Below are 26,965 nucleotides of genomic sequence, written 5' to 3' on the forward strand. Positions count from 1 at the left end.
TCCTGTTTGCAACCTGCAAACGATCATGCTTTAGTGTTTGTGACCACAAAATACTGGTACCAGAAGAAACCAAGAGCTCCTAGACTGTTAACTTCAGTTCATTAGACATGCTAGCCATCTTCCAGATTTCCACCCCTTCATTCTTAACACTTTGTCATTACCGTCTTTATTTCATCAGACAAGCTTCATAGCATGAAAGCAAACAGACATAGATGCAGAAAGTCAACACTGACACTCAGTAATTATGCCTGAGACAACCTAAAAGGTTTCATAAATAAAGTGATTGCTCACTGATGTCCCCTAGAGGTCTGTCTGTCCCACTAAGTAACATACAACAAGGAAAAATACCTTCCTCCGTCACTTACTAGTGCTGCACTTCAGTCACAACAACCCCATGCAGGGCTGTGGGTACAGGCTGGAAAGCTGCCAGGTGGAAAAGGACCTGCAGGTGCTGGTTGACAGCAGGTGAACATGAGCCAGAGTATGCCCAGGTGGCCAAAAAGGCCAAGGGCATCCTGGCCTGGATCAGCACTTGTGCCCCTGTACTCATCACTGCTGAAGCTGCACCTTGAATGCTGTGTCCAGTCCTAGGCCCCTCACAGGAAGAAGGACATTGAGGGGTGGAGCACATCCAGAGAAGGGCAACAGAGCTGGTGAGGGGTCTGCAGCACAAGTTTGATGAGAAGTGCCTGGGGAGCTGGGGTTACTTAGGCAGGAAGAAAAGAAAGTTCAGCAGGGACCTCATCACTCTCTAAAACTGCCTGAAAGGAGGGTGTAGCCAGGTGGATGGTGGTCCCTCTTTCCAGGCAACAAGTGACATCACAAGAGGAAATGGCCACAAGCTGCACCACGTGAGACTCAAATTGGAATCAGAAAGAATTTCTTCCCTGAAAAGATAGTCAGGCATTGGAATAGCCCACCCAGAAAGGTGGTGAAGTCACCATCCCTGGAAGCGTTCAATAAACAATAGGACATGACACTTAGTGTTTAGTTGGCATGGAGGTGTTCAATCAAAGGTTGGATTCAATGACCTTGGAGGTCTTTTACACCCTCCACAATTGTATGAATTTGAGTCAATAATCATAAAGAACTCATGATAAGGAGTCACTGGTTCAGCTGATCAGTCATCTAATAAGCAAGTAGACTGCACCCATAGTTAGCTTTGCTGCTTGTAGGACTCTAAGCACAAACGGTCCTACTAACTATCTGCTGTAATAAAAAGGTTAGAGACAATCTGGCAGTAAGACAAACCAAGTGCCTGAATGAGAGCAACAAAATGTCACTGTACACAATTCTGATCAGAAAATTCACTGTCCACTTAGATACTTAAAACTTTCAAGGCAGCTCTAAAACTCATGAGACCTGCTTAGATAGAGCTCCTCCATGGTGTATATAAAAACAAAATGCTGGTAAGGACTTCCAAACTTTTCTGTACCGTTTATATTAGAGCCAATAACAATTTGAACTAGGCATGGTTTTGTCTAAAGAAGCATGCCGCTTTTTCAAAGGAAAAGAGTCAGAATTATTCTCATCAACTGAAGGTGCCTAAATCACAGGTTTTGTTCTACCCTTAATGCTTCATCTACATTCTCTCCTCTCCAGAGCACACATTCAGAAAAGGAGTGGCCTGCCACTTATCTTAATTGCAGGTCTTACTATCTCTTTCTCTTTGGACACAAAGCTCCATAAATCAAGCAAACAGGAAGAGAAATTGCATTCAGATTACATAATGAGGTTTATGTAAATTACACCTACAGCCCAGGGTACTGAACTTCAAAGACATTCCAGCTCCTCATTACCCCCTGGACCAAGACCCATTGTTTTGTCTTTATTTAAATAAGTTGGCACAGCAGTTGGAGTGCTTGAAGATGAGAAGAACCGGTTCAAGTAGCTATTATGGGCTTTTGAGAATTATTACTACAATCCAGAGCCTAGTAAAGCTGAAGATTCCCATTGCCACTGCACAAGACCAAGAACAATTAATATCCTGCAGAGGAACAAATTTACCTCTGGCTCACAAAAACACCTCGAGTTAAACTCTAAAAACCTTGCCCACTTGCACAATTTTCATTTTCCTTCTACAAAAACTAAACTAGATAAAACTGGAGAGAAAAATTCCCTGAAACTCAGTATTTTGCATCAATATGTAAATAGCTATTCTTAGCTGTCAAATCGAGGAACACACAGTTAGTCAAGCAATGAGTATTTTCAGCATCCCTCCAAATAAGTCAAAGCCAGCTGGAAGAAATTTTACTTCCCTATCGACAGAAAAAGCTTCAAAGAAGAGCATGCTACGTTGTGAAATTAAACGACTTCACTCCAGGAGGTCTTTCTTCCTGATTTTACAATTGTCATTTTTAAATGCAATGTCCTCCAAAGAACAATTTTTGCCCCCTAAAAAATGGGGAGATGGAGCAGGAAGGGGGGTACAAAACCCCCAAGAGATTATGTACCATTCCCATTCTTTCACATACTTAACCCCATCCATGGGAGCAGAAAGACTCAGCCATCAGACCCCAATGTCAGGACTAGCTAGCTAACCAGGGAAGCAAAAGGAATCCTGGTTGGGACAACTGGCATAAGGAACTTGGACTACCCACTTGCATAACTAAATGACTTTATGTGACAGTGACAGGGAGTACAGAGGGCCCTGGTGACCACATCCATGGACAAGACCCCAAAGGGTCGTTACTGACAGTGCCTTCTTTAAAAAAAAACAAACACCACGGTGGCTGTGCCAGCACAGACACCACAGAAAACCAGTTCTACCATTCATTTTGCCGACCTGAAATCCTGAACAAAACTTCAGCAAAACACAGTATTGTTATTCATTTAAAACCCACAGACATCCCTCCATGATGGTACAACAGCTGCTGCATTCCAAACAGCAAATAACACTTTTTCTTTACATTCATAGTTTATCATACAGCACACATATGATAAAAAGTAGACAAAGAGTTAAATAAAATATATAATAAATAACAATACTTAAGTTTAAAATTCTCGTATATCTAAGGTGATGTCAGTATGTAACAGCAATCAGTGGGAAAATGTTCAATTCAAATCTGCCACGAGTTATTTTTAGGAAGTGGTATCTATGTTAGGATACCATGGTGGATCAATGCCAGACTCATTGAAAAAAATAACTAATCTACAATGAATACAGGTTACTTTCTAGTGAAAAATGTTCAGATTATTCTCACAAAAAAGGCAATGCTACAGCTAATTCAACTGTTCAAGAAAAGTTATTTAAGGACTAAAGTTACAGAAAAAACAAAACTTGGCCCTTTGGAATGAAGCACAAAACTGAAAAATCTAGAATTTTCACAGAAATTTTCTGCCATAAACTTTATAGACCTTAACTACCCCAAATCTATACATAACTCCAACACTACCATGGAGTGGTAATTTTAACAGGTTTCCAAACTCTCAGATGATTTTCATAAGAAAGATATAATTGTTTGGGGTTTTTTTAAATGAGGTCCATTGTCCTCCTGTGATGTTTTTAAAATATCCTATGAATGTCTTAGTGTTTCAGAATTCCTGTCTTAGAGACAAATATAGAAAAAGTTAAGACACATTCATTTCTCAGTGAGTTTAAAACTTTTTAGGTGTTTATGAAGGTCAGTTGCATTTCTCTTAAACATCTCGGAGAAGTCTAAGCTGGAAACATATGGCCAAGACAGTGAAGTTTACAAACCTGAAGATGTTTTGGTACACCACACCCTATCCTTTTTACTTGGGTTAAGCTTCCCCATGCAAACTGCAACTGACTTGAAGCATCAAAATCTACTCCATTTGAATACACACACACAAAATATTTTACCAACATACCCTCAAAGGTAACTACAGCATTCAGCTCTCTGGGTTAAAGAATACAGTTATTACAGAGCTACTCCAGACAAATGGCTTCCCAGAGTGCAAATCCTCATTTGAGCAAAAGTTCTAAAATACAGCAATGAAACTGACTCAAGGAAAGCTGAAAACAAGTACATGAGCACTTTGATCTGAACTAAAATGCCAGTGTGCCCAATTCCACAAGCAGTGAAATAATGAAACACTGCAGACTAAGTCAAACTATCTCTGCTTTGCAAAGATGGTCAATCTTTAGTTTCTTTTTCTTTTCCTCACCCTAAATTAATAAACAAATAGCTTAAATAGTTATTTGAAATGATCACCCCTTAAACACAGAGGGAAATGAAGCTGTAAATATGTGAGGCACAGGGTCCCTCCAAATTAGAAAGCTGGGTATAAGAAGCAGCAGTCTAGGATTTCCATCTCTAAACTTCTATGGAATTTTGTATGCATATATTTTTCAAATTGAATTGCTCAGGCAGGTTATCTTACACATGCCTGTCTTCTACAGGACCACTTAAATAACAAATAAATATCTCTTTATATTGTTTTATAAAGAGATTTTTTTTAACTATCAAAGTAGGTTTTGATAGTTAAGAAGCACACACCAGTTGCTAACACTGGATCAAATTAATCCTTTTTTTTCATACTATTAAGTAGCACCTTTCTAAGAACCATGTAGTGCTTTAGATGCATAGCAGTCTGTGTACTAATAGAACAGATGGATGGTTTAATTAGAGAAGGGCTCTTAGGTATATCAGCAATTCCATCATCAAGTGGATGTTTATACGTTTTTAAAAAGGGGGGGGATAATTGGTAAAAAATTGCAACAGTGTATCAAAATACATTAAGAGAAAAGAAAGGAAAAAGAATGCCATGTTCTGTGCTGCAGCAGCGAAGAAATTCAGCTCCTGGATGTACCAAATTAGGTACTACATATTCAGTATATATAGTAACTGCTATGTACATCACACTGAAATCTCCCGTGTCGGTACTTAACACATACTTAAATTATGGATGCTAGCCAGGAGTACAACAGAATTTAAAAGTTGCAAAGACCATTGTACTTAACAGCTGTCACATACCAAAGCTCAGCTGCGGCTGCACCAGCATTCCAGCATTATCTGCATGGCTCCTCCCTTGTAGGAGCCCGAGAGCCCCCCAGAAAGCTGCTTACCTAAGAAAGACCCCATTCCAACAAAAGATAAGCAAACGGCTATGCCCATGAACAGGTGGAGCCAGCCAGAGGCAATGCAACCATTTTAAACTCTCCTGCAGAGCAGGACTAGAAATGTCATTATCTTGGGACCGACATGGACCAAACCCAGATTTAAACTGCTATGTAGCTGAAAAGTGAGTTTCCCAAAGAGGAAAATTTTAGGTATTACTTCTCTCCGCAGGACATGCCAACACATAAATGATTACAAGGTAAAGAATGTTCATCCAAGTCACGTTAGGAAGAAAAAAAAAAAAATTAGGATCATAGCAGCCCTAGGCAGAGGTTGTTTTTCCTTTCTGTTTCAGACAAGTTCATGGAGACCGCTCCTGTCCAATCACACCTGCAAAAAGACATCCATTCACATTAATGTGAATTAATTCCTTTCATGTTAAAGATACGAGATGTCAGAACTATGTCAAGTGCTCCAAAAGCAGCTCTTTAGGGCACAGCTGCTCTCCCACACTCTATAATAAAAAGAGTGTCTCTGGCATGCTTCCCCCCCATAACAGCACTTAGTCACCTTAAATCGAGTTTATCAACGTATTAAATGCTGAACTGAGTTATTCACCAAGTAGCACAAACAGCAGCCAGCAATTCAACACATTCCACAAAGCTCTGCACTGCCAGGCGTCTGGCACCTTCTAAACTAAGCATCTTAAACTGTGTTTCCATCCATCTAGCTGGAAGTCTTAGTATGACCCTAACTACAAAGTGTACAATTTTTAAAGAAGGCAAGCAAACACAATTGCTCAGAGCACTGCAACTGATCCTGACACGAGATCTTCCTCCCCTTTTCTTTACTGGACAGAACAGCATTGCTTATACTTCAAGACCAAGCTAGATTCATTTTTCTTCACAGCTTTATAAAAGGCCACGTGAGCCAAAAGGATCTCTTCCCAAACAACATCTGACAGCCAGATGCAAATTAATACCCTTAATTACATCTGGCATTTCTTAACATTCTGCCTGTAGGCAGTCACCTACTGCAAAATTGATATATTTGATGACACCAGCAGGTGCAGAAGCCCTATGTCACATCAGGAGGCAGAGAATTTAATGGCAGCCAAGTGCCAGAATCAGAAACATTACCTTTCAGCACTAAAACAAAAAAGCCTCAAACATCGATTGTACTGAACCAGTCTCCAAGACCAGGATCATATTACTCACGCTTCTTGCCATGCAGAAGCTCCAGAACACAGCACTGCATATAATTCCATGCTTATTTTTGATCTAAAACAAATAAGCAGTTCTGCAGCTTTTAATGATATTGTAGTATTAGTCTGTTCTTCCTTCTCCATGCAAATTATCGGGACGTCAAGGCCACTGTGACGACAATTATTTTTACAAAGCAATAAGGAATATTAGAACTTGTTTGCAAGAAGTCTTCTGGATCACAGCCACTCTTGAGGTTTTAGGAATAGTTTAGGATGTTTGACCTAATCGGTCTCCCAGCAACAATATCACAACTGTAATTGCACTATGGATTCTTACACAGTTCCATAACTGCATCACACAGTATCTCAGCAGAAAGCTATTTAACCATATCCTTTTAAATAGAGATTAAGTATTTCAAACTTTGAGGACATTATCTTTTGTTAAGATAGATTTCAACAAAGAGAAAAATTGACATGACTGACCAATCACTAATGCCCAGTTTTGCTCAAACTGATGTTACAGGAAGTAGGATCAGCCTCTTAAAGCTGTAAGGGATTTCGTTTTAGCAGTGGTGTTATCCATTTAATGCTTAAGAGTCAAGACACTGATGAAATCAACCACAATCACACTCTTAGGGAATAAAATAAGAGGAAACACCAGAATAAACATGCACTAACCACATTCTGAAACAAACCAAGGCAATGTACAGGAAGCACTTTTACCTTCTTAGCGTCCCATTTTGGTTTCGAGGGTTTTTAAAAGACCAGATATTTCATTTGCAGAACATTTGTAGACTGCTATTTATTAGGAAAACTGTTTTGTTATAGCAGAAAAATCTGATTCTCTGCAGTTTTCCTAGCAATAATTTTTTAATTTGTCTTTCCAGATTCCAAAAACAAAAAAAACAAAAAAACAAAAAAAAAAAAAAAAAAACACAAAAAAAAAACCCAAAAAAAACAACACAAAAAAAAAAAAAAAAAAAAAAAAAAAAAAAACCAAAAAACAAGTCATCACTTCTCTCTTCTTCTCTCCCTACTCCAGGGGGATTAGGTGAAAAAATTCCTTTTAGAAGCAATGCAATAGATCCAACTTAGGTTTATAACATTTCACATCAGTAAAATACAAGTATCACCAAATCCTACTGAGATAGCTTGCAGGAAATTACAGGGATAGAGATACTAGTGGTACAATGGTTCTCTATCCATTGGGACAAGCCAGGCCACTTAAATCAACAAAGTCCTGGGCAAACAGGAAATCACTGTTTTAAAGCTTTCCTTAGGGTATGATCCTGGAGGATCATTTATTAAAAAGTTATTTCTCCTAAGCAAAACACTTAACTTTGGGGCCAAAAAAATCGCTCCCTTTTCCAGTGTAATTCAGTACATATTCTTTTTAAGTGTCTCTCCTTCCCTCCCTTTCATCTTTGGGTTGTGTTTGTATAAAATAAGGAAGCAGAGATAACTTGCCAAGACAGTTACATAAAATCAGTATAATTATGTGTCAGTAATATTTTCTTAGCTGTTTTTTGGCTGGTCTGGTACCTTAGATGCTGCAACCTTTCTGTTACAAGCACCTGATCACAGGTGTTTTAGATGTTGATCACAGATCCCCTCAAAGAGATAAGGATTTCAAAAAACGCTGCACTTTTGAAGTACAGAGGCATACTTGTTAGCATATGAACTTGCGTAAGAAATTTGCATTAATTTAATTCTATGTATGCTCACAGAAACATCCTTCTATCCAGTAGTTTTGTACAAGGAAGTCTAAAATGTACAAGCTACATTAGCAGTCAAGTTGAGACACTGAAATAAAACAAAGCTGGAACAACCTCATCCAACATGTATAATTAATCATTTAATGCATTAAAACTACATGCAAACAGGCTTAACTGTGTGTAAGACTTCACTATGTTTCCTGATTGCGTTTTCTTTAGAACACATCCTGTTAGAAAAGGAGGCACACAGCTGTCCCAATTTAAAACACGTGTGTGCATCCCCATTTAATGGTGGGGTGGGACTGGAAATAAAGGAAGCACATCCCTCCCAGCATCACCTGCTGACTTCCATCCTCAAGAGCAGGCAAAGAAACACAAAAGACCATAATTATGATCTGAAAAAAAAGTATTTTAAGCTACTTTCTAACCCCAATGCTTCTAACCTATTTCTGTCAATTCCTTTAACAAATGCTACTTTTGCACTCGTTATGCCATGGTCATTGTACAATCAGAAAAATCTGAAGAAAAGCTGAATTGACCACTTTCCACCACTCCCACATTCTCTTCTGAATAAAAAAGGGCACTTATCCAGCGTACTGTTCTCCTTCCCACCCCACCATTACCGACTCCATTTGACATTCAGTGGAATTCACTCGAGAAAAGAATCTCTGTATTTTTCCAAGTTAAAGCACTGAATTCTCACGGTTCATTGAAGGACGATTCTGCTCAGCCAACCCAGCAAGGGGATGGATGGCATGTGCTACTTTGCTAGCATAACCTCATCTCGGGATATCACATTTACCTGTTTCACAGGAAAACTGACAAGGTGTCTGAATGCATACTTGCACATTAAACAATGTCTTCGTTTTGAAGATATGTACAGGATAGTTAAAACCCAAGAAGTTCCGAGATTACAATAAGGCTTTTACACAAACCCACGCAACTGACACACAAGGTATTTTTAAACCTCCCTAAAACTGCAGAAGGTTGCATAATTACAACGTGGGAGATAACTTTTCCACCCAACACTCTCCAAATTCTGCACTGTATGTTGCAACAGCAAAGCTGCATTACAAAGCTTCTCCCTTTTCATTATAAAGGTTTTGACCACGCCACTTCCAAAGACAATGACCTGTACTTCTCTACTTCTCTCGCTTGCTGCCCTTAGTCTCTCAGTGAACTCCCACCACTCTAACGGGAAAAACTGATGCCAACATCAGTTGAAAGCCAAGCACAGGATTTTGTTTGCAGGCATGCACCGCTCTCAGCTCAGGCAGCCGCGAGCCCTGTGCCGTGGTAACCTATTTCAGGAGCAAGAATTGCGGGGCTTCCCCCTTGGGGAAGAGCCGGCCGTGCCCTCGGCTCCGCCGTGGGGCGGGCTGGGTGTTCCCCGGAGCGAGCACAGCGCCACTAAACCGTGAGCCAGCTGCCGGCATCCAGCAAACATTCGGGACGAACCTTCGACCTCCCGTGCCCGACAGCGGCAACGATGCAATTCCTCGTCATTAGGGAAAGCAGTAGTAGATTAAGGCTGATTTAACCTCGGACGCCCAGTGCCGCCGCTGGGAACGGGAAAACAACACAAGAGCGACCTCCATTAGCGAGGCGCTGAAAGAAGGGGAGGCTGACCCGGGCACAGCGCTGGAGCAGCCTGAGCGCCGCTGACACCGCGGCTTCTCCCCGCAGCCGGCTCGGGGCAGCGCTTCCCGCCACCGCCGGGGACCTCCCGGCACGGCCCCTCCCAGGCGCGGCGCGGAGACACCCGCGGGCCGCCTTCCCCGTGACAGGGGACAGCCCCGGGCCACCTCCTCCGTGACAGGGGACAGCCCGGCGGAGGAGCAGCGCCCAGCCGCCCGCAAGACCTCCGCTCACCCCGGCGCCCGCCGCGCCAACAGCCGGGGCGGTGGGCGCGGCTCCCGCCCCTTCCCCACGATCGCTCCCCAGCCCCGCTCACCGGCGTAGAAGCGGATGAGGCAGCCGGTCTCCGAGTCCATGCCCTCCTCCTGCACCCGCCACAGGTCCCGGAAGCCCAGCTGGGAGAGGTAGTCGTTCTGGATCTGCAGCGGCTTCTCGTGGGCCTCCAGCCGCCGGCTGGTCTCCCCGTGCAGCTGTACATACAGGGCGGGCGGCCCCGCTGGCTGCTCCCGCCCGCCGGCCGCGCCCGCCGGCACCCCCACTGCCCGCCCCGGGGGCAGCTCCCCCGGGCAGGGGGGGCCCCGACCCGGCCCCGCACCTGCTTCTTCTACCCCGTCGGGGGGCGCCGGCTCCACCTCCAGCTCGTCCGAAGAGGACGAGCCACCGCCGCCGCCGCTGCTGTAGGGGTCCAGCCGGTCGGAGACGCTCTCGGCGCTGGGGCTGAAGCTCTCGGTGTCGGAGCCGGTCGGTCCCAGCTCCCCAAGAAGGGAGGGGCAGGAAAGCGGCGGCCCGGCAAGGTACAGTTCGGCCGGCGGCGCCCCGGGGCTGAAGTCGGAGGGTGCCGGGCTCGGCCGGCCGCCGGCCAAGTCGCTCTCCTCGGCGCCGCTGCACAGCGGCAGGCGGTCGGGCCGCGCCGCTTCCCCGCAGCCTCCTCCGGACAGCCCGCTCCGCATCCCCCGCCGGTTCCTAGGCTTCTCGTCCGGCTGCGGCCGCAGTCCCTCGGCCGCGGGCTCGGGCGGCGCCTCAGCGGGGCCCGCCGGCGGCTCGGGCGGGGGTTGCGGCGGCGGCGCGCCCGCCTTACCCAGTACTCGCACCACGCTGCTGCCGCCCCGGTGGCCGAGCTGCTGCAGCCGGGCGGCCACCTCGGCCGCTGTGGTCTCCAGGGTGCAGAGCACCGGGCGCAGGTAGCAGTTCATGTGCCTCTCGTAGACGTGGACGCAGCCCCGCTGCAGGTCCCGCCGCACCCAGTCCCGCTCCGGGGGCTGCAGGGGCTGCAGCTGCCGGGGCGGCTTCAGCAGCAGCAGCGCCTTCCTGTCCAAGCTGCGGGTGCCCAGCGAGGGGGCCGGGGCGCCACCGGCAGAGGGGGAGGCGGCGGAGAGGTTCCTCTTCAACCTTCCTCGCCGCAGAAGCAGGGAGTTAGCGCTGCCGGCCCCGCCGGGGGCCGCCGGAGTCCCGCTGGCCGCCAGTGCCGCGGGAGGAGCGAAGCCGCCGGCTCCCCCTCGCCTCCGCCGCGGGCCGCCGGCCGCTTTGCCGTCCAGCTGCCCGCCGCCGACCGACGGCTCCGCGCCGCTCTCCGCCTGACTCCTGCCCGGGGAGCCGCTCTCCGGCTCCCCCCGCCCGCTTCCCACCGCCGGGGCTTCTGCCGCTCGCTGCTGCGCGGGCTCCATCGCCGCGGGGCCGGGGATGCCGCCGCCGCCCTGCTGGGAGCGCCGCTCGGCGCGGCGCGGGGGGGGCCGAGCGGAGCGCGGCGCCGCGTCCCGGGGGTGGGGGGGATTACGTAGCAGCCGCGGGAAGCATTCCGCCGGTGCCTGGCTCAGTCCCGCTGCCCGGCTGTCGCCAGCGCCATTAGGGAGGGAGGGAGGGAGGGAGGGAGGGACGCAGGCAAGGAGCGAACGATCCCGCCGCCGTCGGCCGCTCCCCGCGCGCGCGCGCGGCTCATGAATATTAATCAGCCCACGGGGAGCGAGGGAGGCTCGCGAGGGTGACGCCACCGCTCGCGCGGCGGGGCGGGGCCTCGTCGATAAACACAGCGTGATTCCCAGCCGGCCTGGGCGGCGCGCGGGGGCCGCTGGGAGCTGTAGTCCTGCGGCGGCCCCAAGTCCCGGCAGTCCCCCGGCTTCCCGCCGGCCTCCCGCCGGCCTCGGGGGCCGCGCAGACTCCGGCCGGAGCGAGGGCGGGAGGCTGCGGGGCCGCGGCTCGCTAGCCGTGGTGGCGCTCCTGGCCTTCCCTCACGGCGCGGGGCTGAATCCCTGTTAAAATTATTCCAGGACTTTGTCCCGCGCTTTATGTTTGTGTTCGTTAGGTCTGGGCGGAGGGTCTGGCAGGTCCAGTGACCGCGCTTGCCCCGCTCTGCCCAGCCTGACACGTTCTTCCCGTTGGCTGCCTCGGCACAGAACCCGAGCACTGAGCACCGGCAGTCTTCCCCTCTGAAAAGGGAGATGATTTTTCCAGATCCAAGATGGAGAGAGACATGGAAATGTGGGTGGAAACACACGTGTGTATATACGCGCACAAACCGTAAGAAGAGCTGCTTTGTGAGTCGGCACAGAGAAGGTTTCACTGCCATTAGTCTGTCATTGTATTTCAGGGACTATGCTTACCTAAGATGCCTACTTGTAGAAGATCGCTGAGAAATAGCCATTAAATAGAATCTTTTTTTTTTTTCAAAAAAACATGTCCCAGTGTTTAAAACATTTCAGTGTTTAAAACAAATCACTGAAAAGGAAAACCATACACATTGAATTAGCAGTGTAAACATGTGAGTTCTTATACTGCAGGGACACTGTACTATGGAATTCAGAGAAATCTCTTACACTCCTGGAGATGTTTTAGCTGAGTAATGCCGGCTGGATGGGGCTCTAGCTGCCTAAGATCTCTCCTTTTTAATACATTTTATAAAGTCATAATGAAGCATCTTGCCAAATTCTCATGAAAAACGCAATAGACTGCAATAAATTGAGAGTTCTGGGCAATTGACCGGTTATGTCAATATTAGGGGAGATAAATCACTAAGCATCCTGAGATAAACTCTTAGTGAAACATTATTTTTAGCTGGTTGGTCTTTTTAGTGCACATATGTAATATATGAACCCCAAAATAAACCAGACCATAATAAAATTAAGGTTTCTCTTTCCTAATAAAACATTTCTCCACACTTCCACATTACTATGTTCATACCACATAGAAGCAGATGAAACAGGGCACAGCTAAGAACTTACAATGGAATAATGTAGCTGCCTTTTTAAAGTTTTTCTTTAACAACAAAGCTGATGTTTACTGTGTGTGAAAACCACCCACTTTCTGAACAGAACAATCTAAAAATTAACTGTTCTGATTGGGAGTTTATGCAGAGCAGTATCTAGAGCTGCAATCACCAGCAGGATCTTCTTTGGAACTCGAGCACAAACTTGCAGAAGATGACGGCAGCACTTAGCCCTTAAAAACTTGAACTGGTGCCCAAAACCTCCTCTGGCAGTGGCGACACTCAGCAGAAGTCAGAACTGAGTAGATGAGCTCTGGTTCTGGCTGTTTGATATATTCTGTTTTTTTCTACTGCTTTGCACCACCCTTGTGCCACCTACTTCATAGAGGTTACACCAGGTCCCCTGATTTAAATGTGTGAGAGAAATGTTCTACATGCAAACACACACAAGACACACACACAAGACACACACACTCAGAAGGAGACAGCAAGCTCTAGGGACATTATTGTTAATGATGATACTTGAAATATTTCTAGCAAACAGTTTCCAGCCCTGCTTTCTTTGGTGGGAGTGGCAAGAGAGAAGATTACCTTTCTCAAAGTGTTCAAATACCTGAATGTTCATCCACACAGGAAAAGTCCAGAACACAGAACCAAAGAGACATCTCCTGGGGCTTCCAGTTTTCTCCCTTGTGGCTGGAGATGTCACATCCTACACATTAGTGAGGTCCTCCTAACACAGCAGATAAGCAAGCTGAGCATCCGTTTGAACTGAACTCAGCTGATTTGTCCTCTGCCCTAACTGGAAGTTTGTCCCAGGGCCACCCTGTCCTCCCTGTTTGGACATTCCTTCCAATTTTCAGCCTGAATTTTACACTTGGGTAATCTATGCACATTTGGTCACATGCCAGCATTGCATTGCCCTTTGACTCAAATAGCTGTGGGGTTTTTTTTTAGCTCCAGAGCCTTTACCCCAAGGTGCTTAGAAGCAGCAACAGTATTCCCTGGCAGGCTTTGTTTTCTCTCTTGGGTAGACTTAAACACACCCTTGTTGTGTCCTCTGAGGAGATAAATCCCACGGCATAGGAACACACCGTTAAGGTCATTTGGACAGCCTTGGGCCAGATCCTCCATGGAGTGGACTGGTATAGCCACGGCTCTGGATTTTCTCCGTGAGTCCGCACAGAGCAGGCGCCGTCTGCGATACAGCTCAGAGAAGGGGCCGGGGACTGAGCTGACCTCGCTCTCCCTCTTGCCAGGCTAACTCACTGCTGCCAGCAGCCCTACTCATGAATGGCTTTATGCAATTAAAACACAAAGTAGCTGTACTAAAGTCCAGAGGGTGTGGGGAAGTTGTTGGATTTATCTCTGCCCCATGACATTTGTTCAGGAGCAGAAGGCTGCAGTGAGGCTCCTGGCATCCTATTGAGCCCCGAGTTGAGCTGTGAGAAGAAAAGGGAGCATGTGGTTGATTTCCATACTTTGCTGAATATGATGGCGACAGTTTCTGTAGTGGCCTAGCACCTCCAAATGTTAGCAGTACCCAGCCTGATTATTTTTGCATTGTGCAAGGAAGTGTGCTTGAAATCTCTAAGTACATGCATATTTAAATTGAATTCTGCAGATTATGAGAAAGCTCTGCTATTTTCCATTTCCCCGTATCTCTTATATACTTTTAAACTCTCCTGAAATTGTGAATTTTTATAGGGATTAACTGGTGTTGTCATACCTGGGAATGGAGTTTGTGAAATTGATGTTTGACTGGAGGAAGTGGAAAGGTGAAATACACATTTCCCTTTTCTAAAGTTGGATTGATGACAGCTGTTTGGGAGACAGGTAAAATGAAACAGGGTGGTTTGCAATCTGCAGTTTTCCGACCAGACTCAGGCAATCTTGAGGAGGAGTTTTCTGATTACAGGAGTTGGCAACAAAAAATGAGGGAAAAAAAAGTAATTTATCTGAGATTACTACAAATTACTCCATACCAAAACTTTTTATACTGAATGAACAAACTATACACTCTCACACATAAGTGCAGGAAAATGCCAGAAGGTCTTGAAACCACAAGAAGACTTTTGAAGACAGTTTTATGTCCAGACCTTATCTGAAATCCTCACAGAGGCTGATTCTGTTGTGATCTTCACTGTCTACGTTTCTGCTGGCAGCTGCTACGGCTACAGCAGGAGGCATCAGGCTGCATACACAGCCCTGAAGCTGACTGAGTAACTGCAGTGGTGCTTGGAGTGTGTTAATTCCTGCTCAGCCTCTCCTGAAATCTGCCTCCCCCAGTTCTCACAGATTCCTTTAAAGCCCTCAGGGATACACTGTGCTGTTATTAGATGTTTCTGCAAGGGAAGGGACAGATTATGGGCATCAGCTGATGTCTGTGGTTTTCCTTACTCTTTCATTATGAATGTAGAAGAAAGGACCAGGTCCCGCTTTGATTAATATTGCTGCTGGTTCTGTTCTTTTCTCTCCTTTGTTAGCATTATACCCCTTCATTTCTGGTAACATCTTGGTTTAGCTATAGTTAATAATTATAGTGAATAGACAATTCAATGATGGCTTATTTGTTCTAATTTTTCAGAAATGTCTGCTGCAGTGGGATAGTAAACAGCTTTTGTAAGCTCAGTTTTACCATGAACTACACTCAAAGGGATTGTTTTTAGTTATATCAAATATGCAGTGAATACCCAGTTTCAGTTTTGTTTTCAAAGATATCATTGCAAAATAATATGCCATCATTAAATAGGAATTGCTTAATCCCCAGTCCTTGACTACAGAAAAATTGACTGACAATCAGTTCTGGATCAAAAGCTGAGTGCTGAGAAATGCTTGGGAAAGATTATATTTATACTTTCTCTGCTCTAAGTCATCTTCAATGATGCTGCTAAATGTTCATCAATGTTTCATAAAGGTATGAATCACTTTAGTGATTCCAGTTAGCATGTGAAAGTGGAGAGGGAGCTTAGAAAGAAAGAATTTAATGTCCTTCAACCCTGCAGAGTGTTAGGGAGCTTACTCAGCTCTCTTCCTTAGTAGTCTGTTTTTGTAGTAAGGGAGAAGTTTTCTACAGATGACAAAGCAGAAGACTTATTTCAATGTCAAAACGCTGAAACAAAAGACATTTGCCACTGTATATGTAATTCAGGAGCAGGAGATGGATGAGCAAAGGGACCATTTCAAATTAAACAATGTAGTAAGAATAACCTTCTTTCTGAAGAGAAATTGAATGTTGTCATATGGAAACCATTCTCAAAATAGTATTTTATCAGTAGGGATTAATGTCATTTTTCAAAATCCTAGGTATGCATCTGTGCCCCTCATTCATATTTGCAATGGCCACAGCTGTAGGAACCAATTGGATATACAGATAACAAGGAACTGAAATTTTATGCTCGAGCTGCGAACTTGAGTGCAGTAGTGTGTGTATGTTCCATGCAGTTGTGCTCATCTTGGCATGTAGGGCCTTCAGGGTAGTAAGGTATTTAAGGTGGTGCTAATTCAGGGAAATGTTTGTATGTAAAAGTGTTCTTATATTGAGGATATGATTAAGAACTATTCTTGAACAGGGAGTTTCCATTACTCAATGCCTGAAATATAATTTTGAGGCTGTAAGTGATCTTAGAGTCGCTCTTTTGTTTAAACATTCAGTAACACTGGATTCTTATGAGCTACCATTACAGCTCCCTAAATAATTTTCAGCAAGATTTGATCTGTGTTTCTGATTCCGAAACCACTTCCATACAAGTAATATCAACACTACTACATGTTCTTCAGCAGTGCACTTCAAAGCACGTCACAAATGAGAGCAAGTGTAAATATTTTCATAATAAGGAGAGAGGAGAGGAGAAAAGAGGCAGGGACCTTCTTGGCTGCACATTAGACTCCTCTAAAGATGATAGGCACAAATCAGGTCCCTATGGTTTGAAAGTGAAGTGCCAGGCTTTGAAACTTCCTTCTTGGTAAGCTGGAGTCCTGTCCCAGCTCCCTCTGGGCAGAGGGGCTGGAGGCGGGTGCAGAATCCAGCTGTGAGGTTGTTCAAGTGACGGTGATTCTCACTTGCAGTACTTGGCCACTTGAATTTCAGTTTCTTGTAGAGCTAACCTGTATTGCTTTCAGCAAGGCATGGTTTTCCAAAGCCTGCAGCAGTGGTGTAGAGATCCTTTGATTACATAAATGTTTCCCGTTGTGACATGCACAGGCTGGGCTCTGTTAGCATTGCAGGTAAACAGTCGGGAGGTGCAGCTTCCTTAGCAAATTTTGGAATTTTGTCTGCAGCACAAACTTCTTGCTTCTGTCACATGAAGAAAGACAGGAAACAGCAGCACCTCTGCTGCAGTTCAAGGCAATGAGCAGCTGATTATGAGTTAACTGTACAGCTGAAAGCCACCTGCAGAGTAGCAAACTTGAGGAGAAAGAACTTCAGCTTTGTTATACCTGGATTGATTACAGGTCTATGTTATACATTCTATGTTAAATACTATGTTAAAATTAAACCAATATTTTACAAATTTTGCATTTAATTTGTGTTGATACTATTTCCAAAGTCAGACTTTGTAATTGCCAACAGACTCAGCAACACCATACACTAATCCTCTTACTGTGTCTTCAACTCTTCCATTTTAAGCTATTTGTTTTGTTTGTTGCTTATTTTTTTAAAAAAAGAGCTTTGCTGCCTGTTAGATATTAGTGCACTAAAAGATTCTCTTCCAGAACTTTATAAATCCTTCCTTGTAATTATTTCTTTTTATCTTTCTTCCTCATATGGCGTCTTAAGCCCTTTTTGTTTCAGAGCTCTACAACTCCTCAAGGTACAGTATTCATCACTACTGATAGAGATGGATTAGAGTGGATTCATTAAGCTGCAGCCAACACAGTGGCTTGAATGTGATGGTTTTACATAATGCCCTAAATAGCATGACTGGCGCATTTGAAGTGACCCAAGAGACTCCAACATTTTTGGTATCAGCTTTTCACGAGGTTAGTCATCTCCCATTAATTCCCTTGTAAATATCTTGGAGGAAGGTTACTGCCTGTTGTTTAAAGGCTGTGCATAAAGGCCTTTCATGTGAGACTGGGGATATGTTTCCGCCGTACAGCAGGTTTGGCAGCAAAGTTGGCTTAGAAAGGTCATGCCCCTACTCACTTGTCTTTGCCTCTTCTGCATGGTGTGTTGCCACTCCTGTGTGCCAGGATGATGGGAGCAGCACTGCCAGCAGGATAATGGGAATGTTCTGCATTAAAACAAATTGTACCTGAAGAATCTCAGGTAATCTCCCTTTAATACAGTAAAAATCTATCACATAAATGCCAGTTATTTATTTGTGAATGTCATAAGCACTGAAGTGAGACTAGCCCAGGGGAAGCTAAACACTCAAAATATGTGTTAGTCATGATTTATCCTAGTACAGAGTGCTATCAACAGCTGCATCTACAGTACTTTACTTGAAGTATAAACAAAGATGCACATTTTGTCCTTTGAAGCAGCCTTTTAAAATTTATTTCTTCAACACCAAAGGTGTCTCTTGTTAAGAGTAAACACAGAAATCCTCCAAGGAAATTTACAAAATAAAGCCTTATATAATTAAAATATTGGCAGGATCAACTTAGAAGTTAATACTAAAATAGCTCACTGTCACTTCTATGGCTCCCCAGGCACCCCTCTCAGAAGGGCTTTCAGGTAAGCTGTAGTGAACATATCTGAGCTTTGATGAAAATGACCATAAATCTAGGAGAGTAGGGGTTTTTTTCTCCCTTAGCTATTCAACTGACAAAATGCCCATTGACTTGTAGGCTGGCAGCCATGAACTTGTGTGCAGAACGGCTTTCATGTGCCGGGTCAGCAGCACATGGATGTGGCTACCAGAGGTGCCTTGGCTTCAGAGCTCCACCCCTCCCTTGCACCCGGGCTCAGCCACGCCAGCTATGACTGCGTAGTCACAGGGCTGTGACACGCTCTTGCATGAGATTAAGAGAGCTCTTTGCAATACACTGGAACGATGGGAATGGGCTCGGTATTCATGGGTGAGGCTAAACTAAACTTCCAGGAAAATGACTCTGTCATTTCACCGACAGATCATGTGGCTCCCCATACAGTAACCCACGGGGGGGGGTCACTGTGGTGCCCTGCTCCGTGCTGTCTGTCAGTCTGTGCAGAAGCTGGCCTTGCACAGCCAGGAAGGGTAACCATAGGAAAGGGAGAACAGCTAATATTTGAGGATCCAGGTTTGACTGAGGTGAAAGTGTGCATTGTTAGCTTTGCAGATGTTGGTCAGGATACACCAAACTACAGTCAGGTGTATATAATTGACATCCAAACTCTTTCAGAGTCAGCATCATCCTGCTTTTGCCTTTCTAAAGGTGTCCTTTGTTGCTTTCTAAGTGCCAAGAACAGATCTGAATGCCCTGTGAGACTCCACCTTTTCTGGTCAGAGCAAGGGTAAAAAGCAGGTTCTCCAAACTGATGTGAATTCTCATTGCTAGAGCAGAATGAGCTCTTCGTTTTCCCAAAAGCATACATGCCCAGGCACTGTCACTGGTAGCATGTTCTCCAAGGTATTCAGTGCCTGTGACCTAAGCACCCTGCAGATCAAGACATGCCTTGGAGTTGGATTTTCATCAGCCTCTTCATAAGACAGGCAGTGAAGCCATTGTGAAAACCCCTTGGTGGCCCCCATGCAGTTGGGAAATGCTGTGTTTGGAAGTCAGCCAGATTTTTAGGAACATTGTTTCTGCCAAGAGGTACTGATAACCTGCTTTCATAATAATAGCACAAACTTCACCTTCTAGCAACCTGACACGCTTCCTTGCCTCACCAAACAGATCTGTCCTGCACTAGGAGTGGATCTGGAATGCCATACTGCCAGGAACCAAAGCTTTCCAGAACCCGCTTTCTGACAAAAAAAAAAAAAAAAAAAAAGGTGATGCACACGGTGAAGAGTTTTCCTGCAGAGTTGAAGAGACAAAGGGATAGAGCTCCCTTGCTACCTGTGACTGTGAGCGGTCAGGCTTTTGAAAGAAGCCCAGGTGGTGGGGTTTTCCATGAGGCTGGTCCAGAGTCCATCACACAAGAGCCAGCCAGGGAGCTCTTCTCCACAGCGATTGCAGCCAGGCTGCTGGCCAGGGTTCACATCCGCCACGGCTTAGCGCAGCTGGCCTGCAGGCGTTTCTGGGTGGTAGCCAAGTATTTTGTGTCCTACCATTCTTGGCTGCCCTTTTATATTTTCTTCATATCAGATCCCAGCATACAAGGAACTTGCAGCAGATTTTTAGGTGACTGCTGGAAACCCATTTATCACATCATTCCCCCACATGGTGGCATTGCTTGCAAAAAGTATCCACTGATTCCCAGTGTGTGATGTTTTGTTTCAGGTGCTTTAGCCAGAGTTCTGCTGCCATGAGGGAGAATTTGCCACCAGCACACCTGCTCCTCTTCCCTTACTCTGAGAATGAATGCTCTTCCAGAACAGACAGACCATGGAGCTCTCCGAGACCAGCAACCCCATTCAGGAGCTCTCAGGGAAGCTGTGTAGGAACATGCAGACAGCAGCTACTAAAAAGGCTCTAGTGACTCTCCTTCTGTCATCAGTGGTGCAGACCAGCTGTCAGAGGAGTGGTCACACTGCTCTGGAGTCACCATGGAGTGACAGAGCTCAGGCAGCCAAAAAAGCAGGCTGCTCCACAACCATCCTGGAAGGGATGCACTGACTAAAGAAAGCCAAGAAATTTGGAAAGCCTCTGTATGAGATGTCCAATGAACACGTCTCACTACAGAGAGGAAGTATTGGTCAGTAACGTGTGTTATGGTGGATGACCTCTGGGCCTCCTCAGGTCATCCTTCCAGGAGTGGGGCGAGCGTCAAAGCGAGATCACATCACCCAGGGCCTCGCAGTGCACAAAACCTCAGAGAAGTTCTGGCAGGCTGGAATTAGCAGGCTGAGTCACTCAGCCAGGAATCAGTTGTCAATGTGGTCGCTGTTGAACGAGTGTAACGACAGATTGTCAAATACCTAAGCAAGGGCTGCTTTTTGGCAAGAGCTGAGATATTGAAATGATTTGTTAATCGTTCGCAGGATTCCCTACCTACATCTTTTCAGCAGCATAAGTGGATTAGACTACTGGTCCTTCTAGATAGCATTCTGCTGCAAAGGGGCTGTTACCCCACACTTGAAGGAAAGATGAAAGGACAATTGTGGTAGATGGTGGGGGATAGCCAGTCTCAGAAACCTATTCCCAAAACTGCAGTGATTGGAAGCTGGCTTTACCCCAAAAGCATGAGTATAAATCCCTTCCAAAGCTCTTGTTTATTTTTATGCATGTATTAGCAGTCCTCTTTTGACTCCTGCTAAGATTTTGGTTGTGATGATACTAGGTAGGAAGGGATTTGGCTGAGTAACTGTATGCTGTGCAAAAAAAAAAAAATATTTCCTTTTTATCAGTTTTAAATGTGTCCTTTTTCAATTTAATTGAATATTCCTTTGTGTTTATACTGTGGAAGGGAAACCAGCAGCATGTATTTGTGAGTGGATTTGCTGGACAGGGGCTGGGATTGGTTTCCTACTGCTTCAAACCAGGGGAAACCACAGCAGAGTGGAATACGCAAATTAAGGGTTCTGGTTAATCAAACTCAATAGTACTTTGGAACAAAGAGAAAGTCTTAGGAGAGTTAGTCCTTACAACACATCTATATTTTTTCACTGCCTCCCTTCCCCCTTTTTCTTTCAGGAATGATTCAGTACAATATCTTATGAGAAACTTAGCAATTTCTAATTGAGCAAGCTAGTGGAAGGTATCCCTGCTCATGGCTGGAAGGTTGAAAATAGATGATCTTTAAGGTCTCTTCCAACCCAAACCATTCTGTGCTTCTATGACTAAAAATCAAGGTAAAATCAATCAACCTTAACCCTAATGCTTTCTTCTAGTTTTAAAACAGTCACGAGAACATCCCTTATTAAAGGGGCTACCATCCCTTTTTCTTTGTTGTAAAGGTTATTGGAAAACAAACCAAGCAATGTCTCTGTTATATTTTTGCTGAGAAGATTCCTTCTTTGGCAGGGGAAGGGTAATTGTGATAGCAAGCTGCTTCTGTTCCCAAATTCCCTGATGTGCTGGGGTCATGTTGCATATTTGCACTCTGCTTTAACAAGGAACAGCAACACAGACAGAAGGGCTTATTTTTGGTGTCACTACATTTAGAGCAGATGTTATAGGCTCAATTATCCTGGTACTTCAGCTGTAACATAGCATTATTCTCTAAGCTCCGTATCTTTGGCAGAAATTGTTTTGTTGGAAGGCACTGCTTTCTGAAAAAAGCAGTGCTTCTGCTCCTCCACTTAGTATAGCCTGACAGCTACCTTCAGTAAGCAAAGTTATCATTTTGGATTGCTTCTGCACCATAGCTACAAATCACATTGAATGTACTGCTGAACAAACCACGTTTTATAAAGTGGAGCATCTGCCCATTATAAGAATATCCAGCATTTTAACACAGGATCATTAGTCACTGAGAGTAAATTGATAGGTTATCAAGTTCTGCATATTTCAGTCAGCATTCAAAAAAACCCTACTTGTGCAATGCAGGAATATTCCAAGTTCAGCAACCTCAGAGTATAGTTGAGTATCTCCATATATAACAATGTTGTGAAACAGAAAGACACAGCCCACAGCCCCTGAATCACAGCCTTGAAATGCAGCATGACAATTATTTCATTTTGAGGCCAATGGTGATGAGCTCTGTCAGCATGGCGAGTAATTAGAAGAAATAGGGATCGCTTGACTCATCTTTTCTTCCTGCCTTTGCCAGGTCGTTAAAGATACCATTTTCACCATCTAAAGCTTTTATTCCATTCCATTATCCCATTCCATTTACTGCATTATATTCTGGAGTTATGTTTATGAAAAGGGACTCTACATTTTTAATTTGAAGGTTTTTGTCTTGAAGCAATAAAGCCATTTCTAATGCTTTCTGTAAAGGTGATGTTTTTTAGAATGCGTAAATTGAGATGAAAATAACTGAAAATAATGAGTCAAACCAATAAAACTAGCAGAGGAATCAGCTAAATGGTAGCTCAAAGAAGGCTACAGATCACATATTTAAAAACAGTTGAGTCATTTTCTTTTAAAAATCCAGCTAGACATGCAATTCCTTCTCTCTGTCACCTAACATTTGCCACATCTCCTACTTTATGAACACATACACTTTGCTTGGTAAAAAGGCAGAATCTTTCACTACAATGTATAGCAAGATATGGCAGTTTTACACTATTTATGTTATTAAGTAGTGTTATAACAAGAGTGGGCTTTTTAAAATTTCATTATTTTAGTTGCAGCATTCTCCACAAAAGATACTCATATATTTCCTACACTCGGACTGTATGAACAGATTATCCAACAATTACATATTAATTATTAATCACCCAGTGCTTCAGAAGCCACCCTGTGGCTCTCTAGTGCAGGAACTCTACTGCTTTTGCAACCTAATGATATGATTTTCCCAGCTGCGGTGTTGCAGTGCTCAGCCAGACGGAAGGCTGATGACAGAGGAAGACAAAGTTATGGGGATGCCTAAGGTTGTACCTCACCTGGCTAGGAGGAGGTTATGAAACAGTAACCTAAACAAATTCAGCAGCCAAAATACAGAAAACTAGTTAGATGACAGACTATGGTTAGAATTGGAGTGGGCTCATGTTTTAGGTGGTCTGTATAGGGATTCATGGAAATACCTGAAAAGAAGCAAATAGGGAAGAAGATCTTTTTCTCCTGGATTCCCCAAGAACACCTTTTCTGACTCCGTGTTTAAGTGGCAAGCCTGAGAACTGTGATTTGCATTATCAGTACACATTTTTGGCTGTACATGGTTACCACGCAGGAAAACAAGATTGATTTCTCATTCTCAAGCACATTTATAATGTCTGTGCAAATGAATGTAGGGCATATCCCGGCTAGATCAATATTTATGCAGCCTACTTTAGAAAGCAAGGGAGTCGCTTCTAAGCAGCAGGGGATCTTGTAATTTCTTTTCCTATGGTTTCCAGTGAAATTTGTTTGCATAATGCTCCATGCTCGCTGACAATTAAAGGGAGTTTGCACGGAGGCCCCTCCAAAAGGCTGAGCTGCTGCTGCTGGCACCAAGGCAGCGCCGGCACCTGGGGACTCCCTGGGCGGAGGGAGGTGTGGGTGAGCCCGTGGAGCTGCAGGCCAGGCCGGGGCAGCAGGATGGCCCCGGGAGGGTGTGCTTGTGACAAGTGTGTGCTTGTGGCAAGGCGTGCGAGGGCAGCGAGGGAGCACAGTGCTGCTCCCCAAAGAGACAGGGGCTCTCCTTGCCAGCTGGTGGCTGAGCTGGTGGCTTCTGCCGCCTCCCTGCAGCTCCAGCACCAAAGCCACTCGGCTTTGGCTCTGTGCACTTCATTCCACTTGAGAAAGAGCAACAATTAATTATCCTAATTAAACCCAACTGCAGAATATCGAATACTGCGGTTTGTTTCATTCTTCTAGGCTCACCTCTTTCGTGCACACATTCCCCATGCCGTTGTCATAGCTAATCTCTTTCATTCATTTTGAATTGGTGGGCAGGGGGCCAGGGGAGAACGGAACACATAATAAATCAAAAGGCAGTAGCAAAACATTAAAAGGAGCCAAGCTCCCAGCAGTATGCCGGCATCTATGCTTAAAAGGATCTTCCTAAACAGCTGTTTTCTCACAGAACAGCTTTCATTTTCTTGATGCTTAGGAGGAGGCAACTTCACTGACCCACAGACAGAAGGCAGCATTTTTGTTCTGCCATATTTACCAAAATTTTCTTTTCTTAACTTGACTTGAATAAACTCAAGGGACTTCAAATGCCCATAGTAATTCAAGTTCCTGCACAGTGATGCATGTATTTGGAAATTAATTGGGAGATGGTAACAAGTAACTTTACAGTATTGGTATCTTCTGATTGTCAATTTAATTTGCCATCAAACAAAATACACTTTATGTATATAAAGTATCCCCTGCAAACTTTTTTTTTCCTAAAGAAGCTTCTCCATGATGCAAACATGACAAGCTCTAGGCTACTAAATCATCCTGATTTCCATGGCTATAGCACTCAAATGCAGCATTAGCAAATACAATATATTGAATGCCTCTGTAGTAAATAATTCCATTTTTTTTCAAGTAACTAATAGGCAATAAGAACCCTGTCAGTTTTGTGTTGACAAAGTATCTTAGTTACTGAGTAACTATAGAGATGTTTTCCTTATGCTTGACATAATTATCAAAATGCCTTCCAATAGCTGGTGAGGATGTTAAGGCTGAAAGAATAGTTCCTGGAGTGTAGGTCACTGTTCACAGGGACATAGAAGTCAGCTCTGCACAGGCCAGCTATGTACCCACAACTAAAAAGATCTTCAATGTATTTCTTCTTGCCATCAGTCCCTTTGGAGCAAACTGGAACATCTGGTGCTGCCCTCCAAATCAAGTTTCAGGTTTGGTCAGCCTCAGGCACAGGGCCAGGAGAAGAGAGCCACAGACATCCTAGGGCATAAGTCAGAAATTACATTGTTTCTCTTAAAGCTCCAGCTTGGTAAGGACTTAAACTCTGTGTTGGCTTGTTCAGAAGGGGGGATGCAGTTGAAAGTATGTGCAAAGCTTGCTCTAAGAGCTCCCAGCCCAAAAGGATACTGGTTTTGCAACTTCCCTGATCTGTAGGCAAATCTTTCTTCACGGTCCCTGACCTGTGCTGTTTTAGTACTTTGGGGTGGTTCAGATTTTGCCCTGGTGCTGTTAACTCTCTGCAGATCTTGACTCTCTGGAGCTTCTGGCAGACTCCCCAAAGTTGGATGTGTCCTATGGCCTAAAGAACATGGACTAGTGCACTGTGGTGAGAGACATTTCCTACTTGGCATTCATGCTGAGCTCTGCATGGGTGATTTTTCTCCTACAAGTGATGTGGAACATGCAGAATTTCAATCTGAGCTGTGCTCAATGAAGAATGAAGGCTGGAAGGGATCCCAGTGGGATATTTACTGTCTCTTACTGACGTAGAGTATTATAGATACCATACAAAAATATTACTTATAGTATAATGTCAACAATAATATATAAACTATACCCATGATATTCCAACAGGTTGTCTTTTAGATATGCAGAGAGAGAGGCTCCATTGCCTCCATGCCTGGCTGCTGTCTGTCCTCTGTCCCGCTGCCCTGACCAGCTCTAATTATTTCCCAGTGACTAACCCGAAACCGCCTTGCTGCCCCACAGGCAGAGCAGAATAATTGCCTTCCGCTTCGCAGCCCCACGTGTTGAAATACCCTTCTTTCCTTCTTCAGGCAGAGCAAGGGCAGTGCCTTTGGACTTTCCTCATAGGTGTTGTTCTCCAGGCCTCCTGCCAGCCACATGGTTGCCCCTGTGTCCAGCTGGGGTGCTCTTGTTCTGGGAAAGCCTGACCCCAAAACCACCTGACTAGCAGCAGGGTAGAAGAAAAGGGCTTGTGCCTGCACCTTGCGAGCCATACCCTCGTTGGTACATCCCAGTGCAGTGCTTGCCTTTGTCTCAGAAACATGGTGCTCCCAGGCTTTACAAGCCAGGTTCCTGCCCAGAAATCTGGGCTATTGCTGATTGGATCTGACCATTGTTCCTGTCTGACAGCACCATCTCATGTGACCTTGTCCCCGTTCTGAATGGCATCCTGTGTTTCCCCCCACACCAGCACAGTGTCCCCTCAGCGACACCAGTGACGATGCCAGCCCCGGCACCAGCGTGCCCTGCTGTTCCTGGTAGGGCCACTGCTCCTGCTGTCACTCACCCTCTTGCTACAATTTGTCAAGCCTTGTGTCAGCATCTTGTAAATTTCTCTTTTGAGCTTACTTATGATGAGAATGGCATCAGAGACACAGTCAAAAGCACTTAGAAAGCAAGATACGTGACGTGGCATCTCCTTTCTGTAAAACTGATGGCTGCCATAAAAGGAAATAAATTTGCTTGAGCTCATTTAGTGCTCATTCCTTTTATCACCAAGTGTGAATTAGCCCACATTTGATTACTTGATCCAGTAATTCCAGGGCATTGACATGAAGTTGGCCAGTTTTCTCCTTTGCTCTCAGTTTTAAGGGAGAGCATTTTTTAATTCGTCCATCTCTGTACAAAGTCACAGTTTGACTCATCCTCCATCAAGTCTTACGGAAAACTAACTACTCATGGC

At 44.8% G+C, this 26,965-nt stretch overlaps 1 protein-coding gene across 1 annotated transcript in view; it reads right to left on the reverse strand.

Annotated features, from left to right (window-relative positions):
* The window catches only part of PHLPP1 (PH domain and leucine rich repeat protein phosphatase 1), a 150,654-nt gene extending 124,378 nt beyond the window's left edge, over positions 1–26,276 (reverse strand). The window contains 4 exon segments of the mRNA XM_050971019.1: positions 9,898–11,247; positions 11,250–11,386; positions 11,570–12,004; positions 26,044–26,276. Coding sequence (XP_050826976.1) covers positions 9,898–11,247; positions 11,250–11,386; positions 11,570–12,004; positions 26,044–26,276 — 2,155 coding nt within the window.
* Between the last annotated feature and the right edge of the window lie 689 nt (positions 26,277–26,965).

Source organism: Serinus canaria, chromosome 2 (assembly GCF_022539315.1).
Source record: "Serinus canaria isolate serCan28SL12 chromosome 2, serCan2020, whole genome shotgun sequence".
NCBI classification, from domain to species: Eukaryota; Metazoa; Chordata; class Aves; order Passeriformes; family Fringillidae; genus Serinus; species Serinus canaria.